Source organism: Diceros bicornis, chromosome 6, assembly GCF_020826845.1.
Source record: "Diceros bicornis minor isolate mBicDic1 chromosome 6, mDicBic1.mat.cur, whole genome shotgun sequence".
In the NCBI taxonomy this organism is placed as follows: Eukaryota; Metazoa; Chordata; class Mammalia; order Perissodactyla; family Rhinocerotidae; genus Diceros; species Diceros bicornis.
The window spans coordinates 61801509-61819950 of NC_080745.1; the positions used below are offsets into that span (position 1 = coordinate 61801509).

The window sequence follows — 18442 nt, forward strand, 5'->3', positions numbered from 1 at the left end:
CCATTTTTTGATTCAGATCTCTAGCATCTTTCATCAGGACTATTACAATGGCCTCTTAACCATCTCCCTGCCTCTGGGGAATATCTCTATGTTTAATCAGATTTTTTTTTCCTTACTAAAGTTTTATAATTTTGCTGGGGTGGGGGATTCCCACACATTTTAATTGAGGTTATTCCTAGGTATTTTGAAAATTTTTTTTATTGCTATTGTGAAAGTGATCTTTTTCTATTATATTAGCATAGAGGGAAGCTATTAACTTTGACATATATTCACTTGTGTTCTGCCACTAACAACTTTCTAATTATGTCTAAACGTTTTTGATTATCTTGAGTTTTCTACATATAAAAACCTATCCTCTACAAACAATGATAATGTTGTCTTCTCCTTTAGTTATACTTCTTACTTCTTTTCCATGTCTTATTGCATTAACCTGAATTTCTGTTAAATACTAAAAGTGATCAACTACTCAATACTAAAGGTGATAGTGTATTTCTTTGTTTAGTTTTTAGTTAAATTAAAAAATTTAAATAGCATACTTTTATCTCAAGTATCACAATAGTTGTTTTCTTTCAGTAATATATCATTCTTAAGAATATTTTTTATTTATTTAGAAAGTGGAAATGAAAGAATCATCATGAAAAAGATCTCAAAGACAAAAGAAGATATTAAAAAAAAAGTAAAGTACTAATGGAGTTTATAAGGATTTTGATTATACTAAATAGTCTAATTCTAAATGTAGGATAATCCTGAAAAATGTGATATATTTGGTTCTATATACAAATCATACAGTTCATATGTTAAAAAAAATTAATAAGAGAACTTAGGGTACTTTGGTCTGTCAGTTATGTAATAAAGAGCATTAGAGTGAGTTATTTATGTATTTACTTATTTATTTATTCCTTTAGTTAAATATTAATTTATTTATCTGTTCTCTCAGCCAGCCAGCAAGTCATTCCCTGCTTTACTCAAAAAAATTTTTTTCTTTTTTTAGTCAGTGAGTGAAATATATATAGGACCAGCATCTTAGAGTAACTCCAATTAAGATTCATATTTTATCCTTCTAGATGAGCATGGGAAATTATGAAAAAGTATCCAGACTCCTGGGGATTCTGGGTGAGATTATTGGGAATTAAAGGGAGAACTCATCAATCACTTGCCAGGATTGATGTTCCATCACACTTTCAAGGGTTGCTGTCCCTTGGTAAAGAGTAAGAATTAGATATTTTTAATGTGTTGAGGAAAGTACTGAAGGTTTTGTAATAACAGAACATCTTAGTTCTTGTTGACCTTATTCGTAGTTCATAAGTGTGGTACAGGAACCACTGGTGGATTTTGAAGTTCTTTTAGAAAGTCTGTAGACTTAGGCTCTTATTGTGATAATGTCTTCACTGTGATTATGTCAATACTCTGCTTTGGCTTTTAACATGAATCCGTGTTTTTGCTGTTATTGGAAAGCTGATGTGTGTCTGCTTGCTCTTTCCACTACAGCTGCACATTAGTTTGGTTATTATATACAGTTGTTATGTAAGGAGTCTTTTGTTGTTCTATTTCTTAAACTTAAAATGGAAAACAAACTCATGATCCATATCATTCTAAAAAAGGATTTAACATTGCTGGTATGGTTTAATTTTAGAATATTGAGGTTTAAAAAAATGTAAAAGAAATAAATGAATAACTCATTTTAACATATTGAGTTAGGACATTCAATTAGAAATACCAGTGGGCAGCTAGAAATATGGTATTCAGGAGAACAGTCAAGGTTGGAGACAGATTTGGGAAGCCATGAGAATACACGTACTTTCCAAAGCCTTGAAATATGCCTACATTTAAACTTTAAGTGTGACCACTGAAGGATACAGGAAATAAGTGGCCAGAGAGGTAGAAGGGTGGAGGACAAGGATATAGAAAGTTTTCAGAAATTAAGGTGCCCAACATTATCAGATGCTGTGGAGTAATCAAGTAATAGCTAACACTGATGTAGTGTTGAGTTGCAAAATATTTTCATATGTTTAATCTCATTTGACCCTCCTAAAAGATATATAAAGTAGGCAATATATGAAAGCTGAGAATAACCATTGGATTTTATCATTAAATGTCCTTTTTGATATTAGAGAGAGCAGTTTCTTAATTTAAAAATCATATATATATATAAATATGTATAAATCGTATATATATAAAACCATATATAAAGAGCTCATACCAATTGATAAGAAGATGAAATTTAAGAAAACAGGCAAAGGATATGAATTGACATTTTAAAGGAGATGACTTTCAAAGGGCTGATGAACATATGAAAAGATGTTCAATACTAAAACAAAAAGATGCAAGGTAACCTCCCCCTCTTTTTTTGCAGATATCAGAAGAGAAAGGTAATGTTGCAGTAGAAGAAAATATAGACAAGCCTCTCCAAAAAGGTTCTCAATAAGTATACTACAACTCTGATACTGTTGGTTTTTATTTTTAAAAGATGTAAATGACTAATTCTATCCTAGGGTTTCAGCTGGGAACACAAGTTTCTTAAGGGATGAGTTCAAATAGAAACTAAACTTCCTGGATAATACAAGGTGGGCTTAAGGAAATAGGTAGCAAAGTCAGTGCATGTAATAAAACTAAGTTTTGTGTAAACATGGAGAATCCACTAGTGCTTGAGACTATGTTAGACTGTGTCAGACCGTAAGATACAGAACCTGCTTCAGGAAGCTCTAGATCTTGGGGAGAAAAATACATAAATAATGGTTGAACCCTGGTTCATTCATCCAGCAAATATTTATTGAGCACCTACTATGTGCCATCTGCCATTCTAAGTTCTGGGAATAGAGTATAAACAACCAATGAGTAATTTTTAAATTATACCACGGCATACTGCAGTTAAGAATAAAGATTCTCATGACCTGTAGTGATTTAGCTTTATGCTTACCCTTTATTTCCACCATCCTCTATGCAACCATTAAGTACTCAAAGGCAGGGAGAAGAAAAAGAAAAATGCAAGGCAAAATGGCCAATAGGTCCTCCATTTTCTACCATACCTGGGCCTGCATAACCCGTATCTTTCTCAGTCCATCTGGTGGATCATCTGATGGATGAGCAGAAAATTCCACATGACTTGGAGAGCACAAAACAGCTGGAGTCCTCTATACCCTGCAAGACTGTTTGATTTCCTCCAAGAACTGGCAGAAGTAGGGGTCAGCAGTATTATACTGATTTTACATAAGTAGTTAAAATGGGTACCTAGAGACTTACCTCTCTTCCTTTCTGATTCCTTTCTCCCCAGTTTAATCAAATTGAAGTAACCTAGCTTTGATATTTGTATATTCTGTAGAGCAGTCTATATAGAATATGACTGTTCTCATGGATTTTTTTCCTAAAAGGAAAAAGATAAAGGTTTGCTTATCTGAGCTTTTTTTTGGCCTGGCTGTGAAGAAGGACTCTAGCTAATAGCTGAGGATGCAGAGGGTGGGGAAAAAGTCTCAAAAAGAAACACAATTCAGTCCTGACCATGTGTGAAAGTATTTATTCCAGATGGGAAAGGGGGGGAAGGGACATCCATTGGTCTTAGGTTCTAAGCTTTCGTGGGGAATGACCCAATCTTCATAATTGTCATGATTCTTAGAAATGCATGCAGTGTAGCTATCTCATAAGTATTTTTGCTCCTATTGCTGTTTAATTGTGTTATAAGAAAGTCTCGCGAACTCTATATTATGTTGGCCTCTTGACAGGTTTAGATGCAGAAGAAAATCAAAACATGATAGAAACGTTGAGAGGCAAAGTAAGAGAAAAACTAAAAAATGCTAAGGTAATGCTTATTTATTCTTTCCTGTTTTCAAATTTACTGTTTAAATGCAACATGTATCATAATAAACTTTTCTTTGTCAAAAAAGAGCCAAAATTCAGTCTTAATATCACTCCTTAAATCCAAAAAGCTTCAAGGTCTTTTCTGTGCCTTTTTTTTTCAAACCTAAAACCAAGAAGTGATTTGGTCATGGTAACTATATATGACATCTCAGGGGAAAACATGTATATACTTTTTAAAGGGAAAACATTGAGAAGTCTTGATATTTGGACAAAAGACTTAAGAACACGATTATGTCTACATCTGTGAAGATTATGTTTTCCATACCATTTATTTGTGTTGTGTTTCAGATTAATCAAGGTGAAAAATCTTCAACTCAGCTATTCATTGATAAGACATATCAACTGTCTAAGGTGAATAACTTTTTTTTTTTACTTTTTTAAACAGCTTTATTGAAGTATACTTTACATAGCAAAAATTCACCCATTTTAAGTATATGATTCAATGATTTTTAGAAAACTTACAGAATTATGCAATCAACACTATAATCCAATTTTAGACCATTTTTGTCACTCCTAAACAATCCTTTATGCCAATTTACAGTCACTCCCTGTTCCTACTTGACATTACTTTTTATCCTAAAATATTGTAATAAAATATTATAGGTGATCCCTGACTTACAGATTTTGTTCTACAATTCAATGTGTAATCACATATTTGAAACTCGAAGTGAGAAAACAACTCATATTTTGGGGAAACTGTATTATTTAGAATAAAGGCTAAGCAGTTTTAACAAAAAGATTCGAAGTAAAATGTCTTAAATAAGATAGAAGTTTTATTTCTCTCCTGTGTAACAGATAAGTAGTCTAGGTTGCTGAGAGAGTTCTGCCATCTTCAACACATGGTTTCTGTCTCTGAGTCCAATGGCAAAGCTCCAGTGTCTTCATTTGCTGGCCTAAGGGAAGGGAGAAGGAAAGAACCAAAGGATTGCAGATTGATCTCTTATAGGACAAGACCTGCAAGTTGCACACATTATTTCCACTAAAGGAACATGGGAAAAATGTCTAGGTATCCAGCTAAAAGTCGATTCTATTATTAGAGATGGGAGAAAAGACAATAATGAACAACTAGTCATTTCTGCCATAAGCAATGAGAGTATTTAACTCTACAAATTTTAAAATGCAAGGATTGGTCTTTGTTTTGTTTTTAACTCATCTTTGTCCCCTCCACAGTGCCCCTCTTGGGTACTTAGTAAAAATTATTTTAATTAAATTTAGAAGTAAAAGCAGACTAAAATAAAAGATGTTTGTATACATGTTATTCATTCAACAAATGAATAAACGTGTGCCTAAATTGGATTTAATTTAACCATGAATGGTAAAAACTTGGAAGTTTGTCAAGATCAGTCCATTGATTGTCAAGAAAAGAGGTGAAAAGGAAGCAAAATTGGCTTTTAAGAATCTCCATACCAACTTCTAGATAGGGATATCTGCTCAGAAAGTTGAGGATTTTAGCAAGTGGTTTTTGTGATGAGCAGAGGTGAAGGAAAGTAAAAGTATTAACAGTAATGTGCTGAATAACGATGTTTGGGTCAACGACAGACCACACACATGACGGTGGTCTCATAAGATTAGTACCGTATAGCCTAGGTGTGTAATAGGCTGTACCATCTAGGTTTATGTAAGTACTGTAGGGGAGGAAGAAACTTTCCTCTGCGCTTCTAGGTTCTTCTGTCTGCTCTAAGAATTAAATTAACATGAGGCAGATTAACAAAAGAAAAACAAAGGTTAATAACATATATACATGGGAGAAACCTAGGAATACCAAGTAACTAGCCAAAATGGCCAAACTCTCACCTTAAATACCATCGTCAGCTAAAGACTGAAGATGTTGGGGGTGAGGAGAGTCAGGGACTTCAAAGGGAAGGAAGGCAATTCACAGGTAGATGAAAAGGAGCAAATATTTGGAAAACAAGTGTTTGGCCACACAGAAACAGAACACAGAAGGGAGCATAGGTTTTGTTTGTTTGTTTTTTATTTTTTTGTTTATTGCAGTAACATTGGTCTATAACATCATATAAGTTTCAGGTGTACATCATTATACTTCTATTTCTGCATAGATTACATCATGTTCACCACCCAAATACTAACTACAACCCATCACCACACACTTGTGCCGAATTATCCCTTTTGCGCTCTTCCCTCCCCCCTTCCCCTCTGGTAACCACCAATCCAATCTCTGTCTCTATGTGTTTGTTATTGTTATTATCTACTACTTAATGAGGGAAATCGTACAGTATTTGACCTTCTCCCTCTGACTTATTTCACTTTGTTTTTTTATCTAAATTCTTTTAGGCAGTTAAGGAGAAGGTAACAAGAAAAACTTTCTGAGTCTTGTTTCTTAAAAATAATCAGTCTAAAATAATTCTCATGTTAAAGAGACACATTTTGGGCTGGCAAATTTTGTTCCCCTTCAGAACATTCTGTGATGTTGGCATGCTGATGAAATTGCCCAACAGTGCATTTCTCAGAATGTGTCCCCATCATTAAGTGACACGTGACTGTACTGACAATTTATATATGCAGCATTGTTACAAGGTGAATAACTTTTCAAGTTAATGTCAGCTAAGTTGTAGATATAAGCAATATGTAAGATAAGCTTTTGTATTTTACATATTTTTAAATTTTTTGGCTCCAGTGACTATGAGTTTTACTTTTTATTATAGAGTTAATTCCTCTCCGGAACCTCCCTAAAAATAGTTCATTTTAATATGTGTGTGAGAAAGAAGTGATAAGTGATTTACATTTAAAAGATTCAGACTTTACAGTATTGAAAAATGAGAGCTTATTTATCAGCAAGTTTATCGATAAGAATATGCCACTTTTAATACTTTTAACTACCTCTAACTCCACAAAAGATTGTGGGTGGGGTGAGGTGGTACTTGTGTGGGAGTGCACAGCTGCATGAGAGCACCCAAAAACAGGGAGAGAAAAAGAGAATTCTCCCTGAGCCCACATTTAGATCCAACTGTAAGGTAATGCTCTTAATACTCTGATTAGAGTGAAGAGTTAGTTCGGGAAGATGGAGAAAATTTGGACTCCTTTATTCTGTTTTTTATTGGGGTTACTAGAACCTTCAAACCAAAACAAAACACACAAAAAATTCATGAACCAAACAGACCCAAAGTTAAATATAACTTGACATTGTCTCTCCTGCAGCTCCTGTTCATGAATAAGATAACTGTTACTATTTACCATATTTCAGAAAATTATTTCTTTCCTTATAAGTGGAAAAAGGACTCATTTCAACACTGAATACTGGTTTACTGTTGTTTAACCTGCAGACTGCAGTCTCATTGGATGAAGATGTTTCGTTTTTCATTCTGAGTGGTGAAGAAGGCTCAGCTTTGGGCCAGTCTTCAGAGCAGGTTGGATTTGTTCCCCTTCCTCCCACATCCTCATTCCCAAGATAAATAACTCTCTATTAAAGGCATAGAATAAAATACTTGGATGGGAGGTGAAATTTTTATTATTGAGCCGCCTTCTCTTTGGATTGAGAAGCTGTTCATAATAATTCCTAACATTTATTGAGTGCTTACTGGATGCCCAATGACATACTAAATTTTTAATGTGGATTGTATCGTTCAATCCTTATACTAACCCTGTGAGACAAGCATTATTACCGTCTGTTTTGTACGTGAGGAAACTGAGGCACACAGGGTAAGCATTGATAGAGCTGGGAAGTATAAGCTCTCAGCTCCAAAGTCTGTGTTTTGTTTTCCTTTTGTTGTTCTTGTCCTTCTCTCTAAATGCCCCACATTGTTCTCCATAATCTCTGTTACTCTGTTCCCATTCTTCATCCCTCCTAGTCTAGTCCCAGACCCTTCTAATTTCCATCAGTTCTTCCCAGTTCCTCTCAAACTCCTCAGCCTCCCGTCGTTCCCTGGTTGTCCTTTTCTCCCGAGCTAGTCAGTCTCACTAGTCTTTCCCCGTCTGCTCCTGATGTGTCAGCCTCGTTGCTCTCCCCATCTGCTCCTGTTCCTCCATACTTTCTCCAGTTCCTCTCTACATTCACATCTCCCCCCAGTTTCCTTGAACCCCCCCCCCACTACCTCCTATTACCCTATTACCCAGAGTTCTACCTAATATCTTCTGACTCCTCAGACATTTCCAGATCCCTCAGGTCCTGCTTTCGAGTCCCTCTTGGACCCCCATTTGCCCTCCTACTTACTTCCCAGTCCCTTCCCTCCCCCTTTCTTTGTATCCTGCTCCAGTCCTTTTGTTCCTTTTTTTGTTATTGTTGTTTTTTCCACAATAAAAAGAGCTTTATCTTTAAAATTTTTAAACAAAGTGTATACATTATAAAAACTTAATGCAGAAAACCACGAGGAAGAAAATAAAAATCACGTGAAATCCCACTGCTCTGAGATAAACCACTATTATCATTTTTATGGCTTTCTCTATGCTTATGCCCATACACAAACACACAGACTTTTATATAAATCGAATCACAGTGGTAAATGGCAATTCCATTTTTCATTGCTCAGCCAAACATTGGTGTCATCTTGGGTCCTGTTTTAATCACATGCCTCATATCCAGTTCATCACAAATCCTGTTGGTTCTATCTTCAAAGTATTCCAGAATCTGACCCACTTTTCACCACCTCCACTGGTACAGCCCTAGTCTAAGCCACTATAACCTCTCCTCTGGATCATTGCCACAGTCTCCCTCTGTTTTCGCTATTGCCCCAACAGTCTGTTTTCTATATCTTATAGTAGTCAGAATGATTCTGTTAAAATCTAAGACAGACCATTCTTTTGCTTACACCTTCTAATGGTTTCCTGTCTCGCTCAAAATAAAAGCTAAAGTCCTTACAGGGGCCACCAAGGCCTGCATGACCTGGCCCCCTTGTTACCTCTCTGACTTCATTTCTTACTACTTTCTCCTTCCACCCAAGTCCAGCCCGGTTGGCCTCTTTCTATTCCTCACAGCATGCTCCTGCCTCACGGACTTTGCACCTTTTAACTGTCTAGAAAGCTCTCCGTGCTCTCTCCCTCACTGTCTTTGGGCTGCTGTTCAAATGACACATAATTAAAGATACTGTCCCTGATAACTCTATCTAAAATAGTACCCCTAACCCACCCAGCCTAGTGTTCTCTATTCCTTATCTTACTTTATTTTACTTCATAACACTTATCACCACATAGCACATATTTCTGTGTGTTTTTTTTTGTTTGTTTTGTTTTTTTTAATTTATTTATTTTTCCCCCAAAGCCCCAGCAGATAGTTGTATGTCATAGCTGCACATCCTTCTAGTTGCTGTATGTGGCACGCGGCCTCAGCATGGCCGGAGAAGCAGTGCGTCGGTGCGCGCCCAGGATCCGAACCCGGGCCACCAGTAGCGGAGCGCGCGCACTTAACCGCTAAGCCACGGGGCCGGCCCCTATGTGTGTTTGTTTATTTTCTTCCTGGAACATATTAGGCACTCAATGAATATTTGAATGAATATTGAATAAATGAGTATCAAACATGCACATGCTCTGTGAAGTCACCCAACCTCTTAGGGTCCCATGATATGGGTTAAGCAATGAGCTTTTCTGGGAAAACAGGAGAAGGTCCACACAGCAGAGTACACCAGGGCCAGGTGCTGTGGTTATGGCAGCTTTTCCTTCTCATAGGGAAGGCATGAGGGTAATCAGGTTAGTGGGGCAAGTAGGCTACTTGGGCGTGACGAAGTCTGGGAGTAGATGCGGGTTGTTTAGAGGAGTTGTCTGGAAAAGTCATCTGCCCTGTACCTGGTGACTTTGGGGCCCATAGGAAACTACTGTCCTCATCACCAGGAGGAGAGAGCTACTGTTTTGTGGGAGGCTGAGTTTGACTGCAGCCCCTTCCTGCTGGGAGAAAGGGGGGTCCTGGTTCCAAATACGTTGTCTGGGCAATCCAGAGTGAGGTCTGAGGTTGCTTTCAGACAGTTCTGCTTATCACACCATGGTTAACAAGGCAGTTCCTGTGAGGTGGGGGATATCTCTTTTTTTACCACACTATTCTCAGATGTATCCATCTGTACTTGTGCATGGAAGGTTAGGTGGATGCCTTCTCACCTCATATTCCCTGTCACACAACAGCTAACAGCACAGACACTGCTCTGCTGTGAGCTGCATAGTGAAGACCAAGAATGTGATCTGGGATAGCAGCTGGCCCTAGATTAAGGGAGGAATAGTTGGTCAGATAGGGCTTATATTGGCTGAGATCATAGCTTGTCTCAGGCTAAAAATATAGGCAGATTGAGTAGGGTAGAGTTTATAAAAGAAACCTATATGGTCATAAATAAAGAGCTGGGATCCAAGATGAGAGCCTGACATACTCAGCCATCAGGGCAGATCTTAGCTCTGAAGGCAGGTTGAAAGCCCTGGCCCACACCACTATAAAGGATTGGTGATGGGAGCTCCAGCTGGAACAAAGAGCTTCTTTGTGTCTGTGATTGGAATCTTCAAACAGATCCCCTATGTGAGAATCCCCGAAATCTTGCTCCTAGATGTCAGTGTCATACCTTGTTTGAATTCTGAAAAAGATACCACAAAGATTTCTGGATATAAAATACTTTCTTGACTTCATGACAGGGATAGGAGGGGGAGTATGATAATATGATGACTTGATATGAACCTAGGTGATGCTTAACTATGTTACTTAATTTTGACAGAGTTGATCAAGGCCATGAAATGTTCTCTAGTCAAAGGAATTCTGTGATTAATTCTTTTTATTTAATTAATTACCCCTAAATGTATGTTTTTGAAAATGGAGGGATTTTTATCTGCATGACTCACACTCTGTCTCCTTCTCTCATTCAATATATGTGGATTTTAAGTTAGACAAGTAAAGTCATCCAAAATAAATTGGTAATTTTTTTTTGTTAAGAGATTCATATAAAATTTTTGATATGATATAAAAATATGTATTTTTGTGTTTATTAACGTATCTGTTTCAATATCTATATTTATATTGTTTGTAACTTTTATATATACCATATTTCAGAATTTCACTATAATCACTCTGCCATAGGTTTCTAAGTTGAATCTTTTCTTTCTTTTTTTTCTTAAATACCATCCAGAAAACAGCATGACTGCTCCACATCACTTTAAGTAGTACTGTTTTCTGAATGGTGAAAAAAATAGAGCTTAAGACTGCATGGCTTGATGTCTGTGGACTTTGTCCTACACTGTGAATTCTCAGTAGTTGAAATATCATAGTCCGATATCTCAGAATATTTTCCAGAGGAGAGGAGGGCTTGAATTATAGTTCTTTTTCAATAGTCTTTCATTGAGAATTGCAAAGAAGAGCTATAAAAAAATTGTATTATGTAATATTAAGCCTTAAATGAGTTCCTCTATAGGTTCAATGAAATTTCATTATAACACGGTTTCAGCTTGAACTTGAACTGGGTGGCATGGATCAGAAAGATAATTCACAGCAAGATCCCAGTACGTTTCATTTATCTGTATATTAATCATTGGGGACAGGCATGTATACTTATTTTTCTTTTTGGTACTCAACAAAGATCAGTAAGTGATAGTTACAAGAAACATTTTTCAGGGCTGGCTAGGTGGCATAGCGGTAAAGTGCACGTGCTCTGCTGTGGTGGCCCGGGGTTCGGATCCCGGGTGTGCACCGATGCACCACTTGTCAAGCCATGCTGTGGCAGCATCCCATATAAAGTGGAGGAAGATGGGTATGGATGTTAGCCCAGGGCCAGTCTTCCTCAGCAAAAAGAGGAGGATTGGCAGATGTTAGCTCAGGGCTGATCTTCCTCACAAAAAAAAAAAAAAAAGGAAACATTTTTCACTTGGTGATAATTTACAGAACTTTTCTGAGGGCCAAGATGAAGATTTTATGGAAGAAGTCATTTTTCCAGATTTACTTGAAGTAAAAGCTGCTGAATATGAAGATGATCAAGAACAAATCAAAAAACAACAGGCAAATATTTTTGTGCCAAGTAGTTCTCCAGGTAAAGTTTTTTTTTTAAATAAAACATTCAAGTCATTAATGAATCATATTATAGAGTAATAGCTTCTTTGTAAGCAGGATAGATAAAGAGTACTGACCTAAAATTATAGAAACATTTCTGTATTTGTTCTTCATGCCTCCTCTGAGTTTAAGGGAATTGGTTAAAAGAACTCATTCATTGCATATGTATATATAGACTTTCTGCTAGACTTTAGTGGTAGGTTTATGATAATTCCCTTTTGCTTCTTGTTTGGTCAATAGCGTTTCAAATTTTGGACTTTAAAGTAATATATAATTTTGTTATTAAGTGGTCAACCAGCGTAAACTGCCGAAAGATATGATGCCACGCATTTTAGAAGATGAAGGATTCTATATTCAGAGAAAGCCAGAAATATATAAAAAGACCTGCAACAAAATGGAAAATCGTCTGCTTAAACTAGAAGAGGCAAGTGCACCAAGCTAAACCACTCACTGATAGTATATGACATTTGTTTTTAGTAAAATATTTAATATGTTTCTTAAATATTTTTGATAGGGCAAGTGTTGGTTTGAAGAAAGTGGAGAAATAATGTCATTACCTTCGCCTATTAGACAGTCCTGGAATTTTAGAGTCAACATAAGCGAGGAATCTTTAAATCCAGCACTAAAGACCATTTACAGGAAGGTAACCAACAACAGTTTATTTGTAATTATGCTTAGAATTCTTGTGATATCAATTATAACTTATGTTTTTGTGGTGTTAATTTGCTCTTTAAAAATATTAGTAAGTCTACGGGGCCAGCCTGGTGGAGTAGTGGTTAAGTTCGCACGCTCCACTTCAGCGGCCCGGGGTTTGCGGGTTCAGATCCTGGGCACAGACCTACACACCACTCATCAAGCCACACAGCATCCCACATACAAAATAGAGGAAGATTGGCACAGATAATAGCTCAATGACAACCTTCCTCAAGCAAAAAGAGGAAGATTGGCAACAAATGTTAGCTCAGGGCCAATCTTCCTCACACACACACACCCAAAATTAGTGTGTCTAGTAATGGCAAAACTATGATGAAATGTTAAATAGCCATTAAATTATGCTTTTAAGGAAGATTTAATGGTATGGGGAAATGCTCAAAATAAAATGTGAGGTGAAAAAAGCAGAATGTAAAATTATATATGATCTTGATTTTATAAAAATAGATAGTGAATGAATGAATTTATCAATGAATGGATAAGTACCTACATATACGTGTATATAGATAAATATATCTATCTGAAAAATATATCAAAGTTAATAATTATCTCTGGATAGTAGGACATAGGATTAATTTTATTTTCTTCTTTATACTCTTGTCTATCTAAACTTCAAAAATGAATATATATTATACTTATAATCAAAGAAACAAATTTTGTATGTATTCCAAAAGACATTATGAAAATTAGCAGTCCATTAACCTAATGAGAAGAAATATTTAGACAGAAATAGTTATATTATAAAATTGGCTTGAAAAACTTTAAATCAGAACTATGTATGAAAACTTAATTGCCCATTCACTTGCCTTAACCATTCTATATAAAGGAAATATGGCTGTAAGTAGATACAAAGTGGAAATAAATGGACAAAATAAAAAAATAAAAATAAAAGAACAAAAGAGGAAGGAGGGAAATCCTTGGTATTTATCTTATCTTGTTCTTTGCTGTTACATAGCATAACTTTTACACTTTACGGTGACAACGTTTTCTTTTTTTTTTCTTTGTTTGCTTATTGTAAATTTTTCTTAAGATATAGCACAGATATTTTAACACAATTATCTGAGACCATTGCTCTTAGGGAGAGAGGTCCTTGAAACAATGGCAGTTTGTTGAATGAATGAGTGGTTGATAACAAGTAAATGCCAAATATACAAGTCTTGGAGAAATATTAACCACCATCCAGATTAACCTTTGTAACCATCCAGAATCCCAAATCAGGAACCACTGGGCTAAACAAGTAACTTTTTCCTTCAGTGCATCTGTTCTAGCTTCATACAAGCACAATTTTAGTATTTCATGGACTCTTAGAGTTGGGAATGAATGTAAATGTCACTTTAGCAAGCATCTAAACTGAGTATTAGAATTCATCCTGTAGAATTCTTAGCAGGTATTTAAGAATTTGTGTCAGACAAATGCCTCTGCCTGCCTTTCCCTTCTGATCTTCTCCACATTTTTTACTCTGCCCTCCCAGCCTTGGAGGCAAGGCTCATCTGGGGTTTCTCACAGAATAAAAGAAATAGAGGGGAAACTGAACAGAGACAATAGCTGCTGAGTAACAAGGTCCTCTCTTTGCTGTTGTCTCTGCCAGGTACTTTAATACCCTATTGTACCTCTACTACCCAGGTGTTATTTGCTGACTAGTTTTGCCTGTCCATTTGACTATGCCCTTTACTCTACTCCCTCTTCTAGCACTCCTCTCTTATATATTTACCTCGATTTAACACATGTCATCAGCTTGGATGTTCTTGTGGTTTTGTCTGGACTTTGATTCATTGTTGCCTAGATCTTTGTGTTTTTGGTCTAACACACTTACCTAGTTCTAAAAGTTCACTTAATGCCTCCAGTCAACTGCTGCTTATAACCTGTGTCAGGGAGCTTACCACCTGAGAGAATTCATTCCAGTATTAACCAGTTCTAATTGTTTATTGTTTTATGTGTTGAATTAAAATCTACCTCCTGGATCACTACTATTCATTTGACCATAAAAGAACTCATAAAGTACTTCACTTATGTGACAGCTCTTCAGATATTTGAAGCCTACTGTCACTTCCACCTTTAGCTTTTACTCTCCAGTCTAAACTCACTTCCTTTGACTGTTGTTGGATATTCCACCATCTCAGTTACCCTCCTCTAGCTCCTGAGCACCACAATCAGTAGGTACTGAATAGGACAGGACCAAAGGCAGAGGCTCGTGTCACTCCAACAGAAACCCAAAGCAAGTAAGAACACAGTTATTTGACCAGTGCTGAAAATCTGCTTAATAAGACAGGCATCTCTAGCTTAGCAACTTTATTTTCCAAAAGTTCATTTATAATTTGGTTGTTTAAAACTGAAACTGTCTATTTCCTTGGTGTTTTTTTCTGGTTAATGACCAACTTATTACCAATTAACTAAATCTTTTAGGTAGAATCAAGAGCAGGTGCCCCCCCTTGAGTTGGTTATTACGTAGAGAATAGAGACTTACAAGATAGGGATAAAACAAAAACAAGCTTTATGGCTGTTCTCTGGCTTTCCCTCAACCCAATAGGGAAAAGAGGAGGATTCCTAGCTCAGGAAAGGGTAGAGAGGGAGAGATGTAGGCATCGTGCTGGTGACCTACAGTCCTTGAGAAGCACTGGATCTGCCACACCAGGTCAGGGGTGGAATAGCAACTTTTTCAGTGTAATAGCAGGTGTAATAGCAATGGCACAGACTGGAGGCCATGTTCTGTTACACTAGGCTGATCCAGAGAGAGGGCTCACGCTGTCCTTTTTAGGTGGATGCAGTCATAGCTCTAGGAGAGTGGCTAGGCATTCATGAATTAGGCTGTACGTGCTAAATAATCCACTAACCCTCTCAAATTACATCACTAAAAACCAGTCACCTGCATATTCAAACATATGTGCTTAAATTCAAAGTAGTGTATTAAAACATAGTTGAATCACTTTGTGTATAATTTAAGGTCTACAGATGTCAACTAATCTGGCATCCAAATGGAGACAGTCTCATATATAAAGAAAGATGATATCCTTATAAGTTAGCCTTTGCTTAGAGGGTCCAAACCCCTCTATGGAATTTTCCAGGGGATTACCAACATATTCACTTAGGAACAATGTTTTCATAAGAGTATGCCATTTAACTCTGGCCCACAAATGACTATTAGATCATCGTGTAGTCAATCCATTTACCCAACAATTCTAAATACCAATTGCCGTGGTATTTTTATAGGAAATTATTTTGGGGTTTATAACTTGAAAGTTTAACCTCTACCAACACACAATAGTAAGATAGATGACAATAATTTATAGCAAGATGATTAAAATGCTGTAATATAAATATAGTTTATGAAATCAAGGGCCATAAGGAAGAAGGATCAAATTATTGTTTTTTGTTTTTTTTTGTATCTCTTAATTTTCTTATAATTAACATGTTACTTTTATAAGGAGTTACTTGTAATTTCAAAATAAATAGAATCAAATTAACATTGTATACATATTTTTCTTTAAAAGGCAGTGAAATCTGATCTAGAAAGCTCTATTGGGAATAAAATGGAAGGTCAAAGGGAAATGTATCAATTAGATCTCAACATCGTGGGTTTGCAATTCAGCCATCATGCTCTCTTCAATCAAGAACAAGTATTATGTGCTAGGCTGCTTCAGCTTTATGAGTGTTTTCAGGACAGGCAGCAACAGAATTTACCTCAGCTGCTTTATGAGAAGGTGAGAATGGCTTTCAGTATTTTTATGGAGCTGAACCTTTAGCGTTGAAAGAGAAAACAAAGTTCTTAATACAGGGCAAATTATCATGGAACATTTTCTCTTAGCACTTTAAATATTTAACCAATTAGAACAATGGTTGATTTCAGTTTTTCTGAAAAGAAACTGTAGGAGTTGACTGGCCAGGGAGGCAACCTCAAACATCCTGCAGAATATTTAGCACTTATAAATGGTTTACTAATCAGTGGTATTCTTGGTCCTATGACTCAAGAAGAAGATTTGAGATAATTAACATTTAAAAGAGCCGTATGGCTGTTTTAAGTTTTGTAATAAAGTATTTTTGATAAAGATATTAGAGATCCTGAATCTCATATCAAATTTGAAGAGTTTTGTTCTGAAAATGATTAATCCAAATAGTCATCTAATGACATCATAAAGAGTATTTAGAGTCCGAAGAGAAATAAAAGAGGTACCCACTGATTATTTTTATGAATTTGCACCTCTCATTTAAACTGTCTGAGTTTCTGATACATGAGCATTTTGTTAACTAGTGTTTTCTCTGAAAAGGTATTTTGATAGGTCTTGTTCAACAGTTAATGAATATATTTGAAAAATAAATACTTAGTGAGGTATTTATTTCCAATAAGTTGGAAATGAACTGTACCTTAATATACCTGCTTTTTAAAATACAAGTGCAAAAACCACAGGACTTAATCCATTTGATTGAATTTTCATGTAGCAACTGTGTGGGAGAACTTAATAGATGAAGATCATGCATTAATAATGTCAGAATATTTCCTAAAACAAATATAGAATATTTGAACTTTTAGAATAATATGGCCATTGTTTGTATGAATGGAGGAACCAACTCTGAAATTAAGATGTAGGTCATTGAAAAGGTGATTTCATTTATAGATATCTACTTTATAATTTTCCATCAGTATTGTATAATCTTTAAAGTCTGATCTAGCAATGTCAATTTTGTTTCATGAGAGTACTATCACTGCATAGAAAGACTCTACATTTATTTTTCATGTAGCATGACTCTCTATATAAAATAGCATTTTGGGATCATTATTTGCAACATTTTTATTATTATTATTATTGATTCTTAGAAGCCAAAAGTAATTTCTTAGTTGATTTTTACTTTTCTTCAGTTTATTCTCTGATGTGCATATAAACATTTTCTGCAGTCCTCTGGTAAATTGTAAAAAGAGAAATTTGGTAGGTCATGTGCACGCCCTTCTCTTCTGAAAGAGGAGAAGAGCAGTGGGGAGGAGGAGGAAAGGCCAAGAGTTGCAGGATGTATCCGTTGGTTTCCTACCGAAATACTGATTTATAGTTTATGTACAGTTTTAGTCCCTTGGTGTGAAATGTATGGCTCTGCTTGTTCCCAGTGTGTTCAAACCAAGTTCAGAGTAGTAAAAGACTCACTGGTATCCAAGGAATTCTTAAACTGGAATATGTTCCTTTATATCAGTATGAATCCCACTTAAAGAACAAGGAGAAATGTTGCAGACAATGTGAGAGAGTAGAAAGGATTCTCAGCTATGCAGACTTTTGCTATTTTTCCCACTAGCTTTTCTTTTTAATTACATGTGTAATACATGAGAATATATTCTCATTGGAAAAGATTCAGCATAGAAGTTTCAAAAGTGTGAAAGCCCCACTTCATTCTTCACCTCATGGTTTGGGGTACAACCTTAAAGTTCTCTTTTCTATGTATCTCTGTATATACATATGCCATGATAGTTTTTAACATAAATTGGATCTTCCCATATGTATTATTTGGCAACTTGGTTTTTTAAAATTCTGTATCTTGGAGCTTTTTTCATATCACTATACATAGACCCATAATACACCTGTATTTTAATATGTTTAATATGTTTAATCACTCCCCATTCGTGACACTTAGGTCATTTCCATTTTTTTATGATTACAAATAGTAAAGCAGTGAACATCCTTGTATCTATATATTTGAGCATACATGTGAAAATTTTTGTAGGCTAGATTCCTAGAAGTGAAATTTCTTGGTCAAGGGTAAGGATGCATGAAGTTTAAATTTAATTAGATAGTGATGAATTGCCTTTCCAAAAAAGTTTTTCCAATTTAAATTTCCACTGGCAGTATAGGACAGCCCACTTCCCAGAGTCCTTACCAATAGTTGATATTATTTGCCCATTTTTCTGTTGCTTTGTATATCTTTAACTAATTATAAGAGTTT

General features: G+C 35.8%; 1 protein-coding gene across 1 annotated transcript in view; it reads left to right on the top strand.

Annotated features, from left to right (window-relative positions):
- Positions 1 to 620: 620 nt before the first annotated feature.
- CC2D2B (coiled-coil and C2 domain containing 2B) overlaps positions 621 to 18442 on the top strand; it is a 97439-nt gene continuing 79617 nt past the window's right edge. Inside the window, exons 1-9 of the mRNA XM_058543613.1 lie at positions 621 to 676; positions 2354 to 2414; positions 3717 to 3793; positions 4141 to 4203; positions 7134 to 7217; positions 11648 to 11792; positions 12100 to 12236; positions 12327 to 12455; positions 16012 to 16221. Of these exons, the coding sequence (XP_058399596.1) occupies positions 635 to 676; positions 2354 to 2414; positions 3717 to 3793; positions 4141 to 4203; positions 7134 to 7217; positions 11648 to 11792; positions 12100 to 12236; positions 12327 to 12455; positions 16012 to 16221 (948 nt within the window). The 5' untranslated portion in view covers positions 621 to 634. The remainder of the gene's footprint in view (positions 677 to 2353; positions 2415 to 3716; positions 3794 to 4140; positions 4204 to 7133; positions 7218 to 11647; positions 11793 to 12099; positions 12237 to 12326; positions 12456 to 16011; positions 16222 to 18442) is intronic.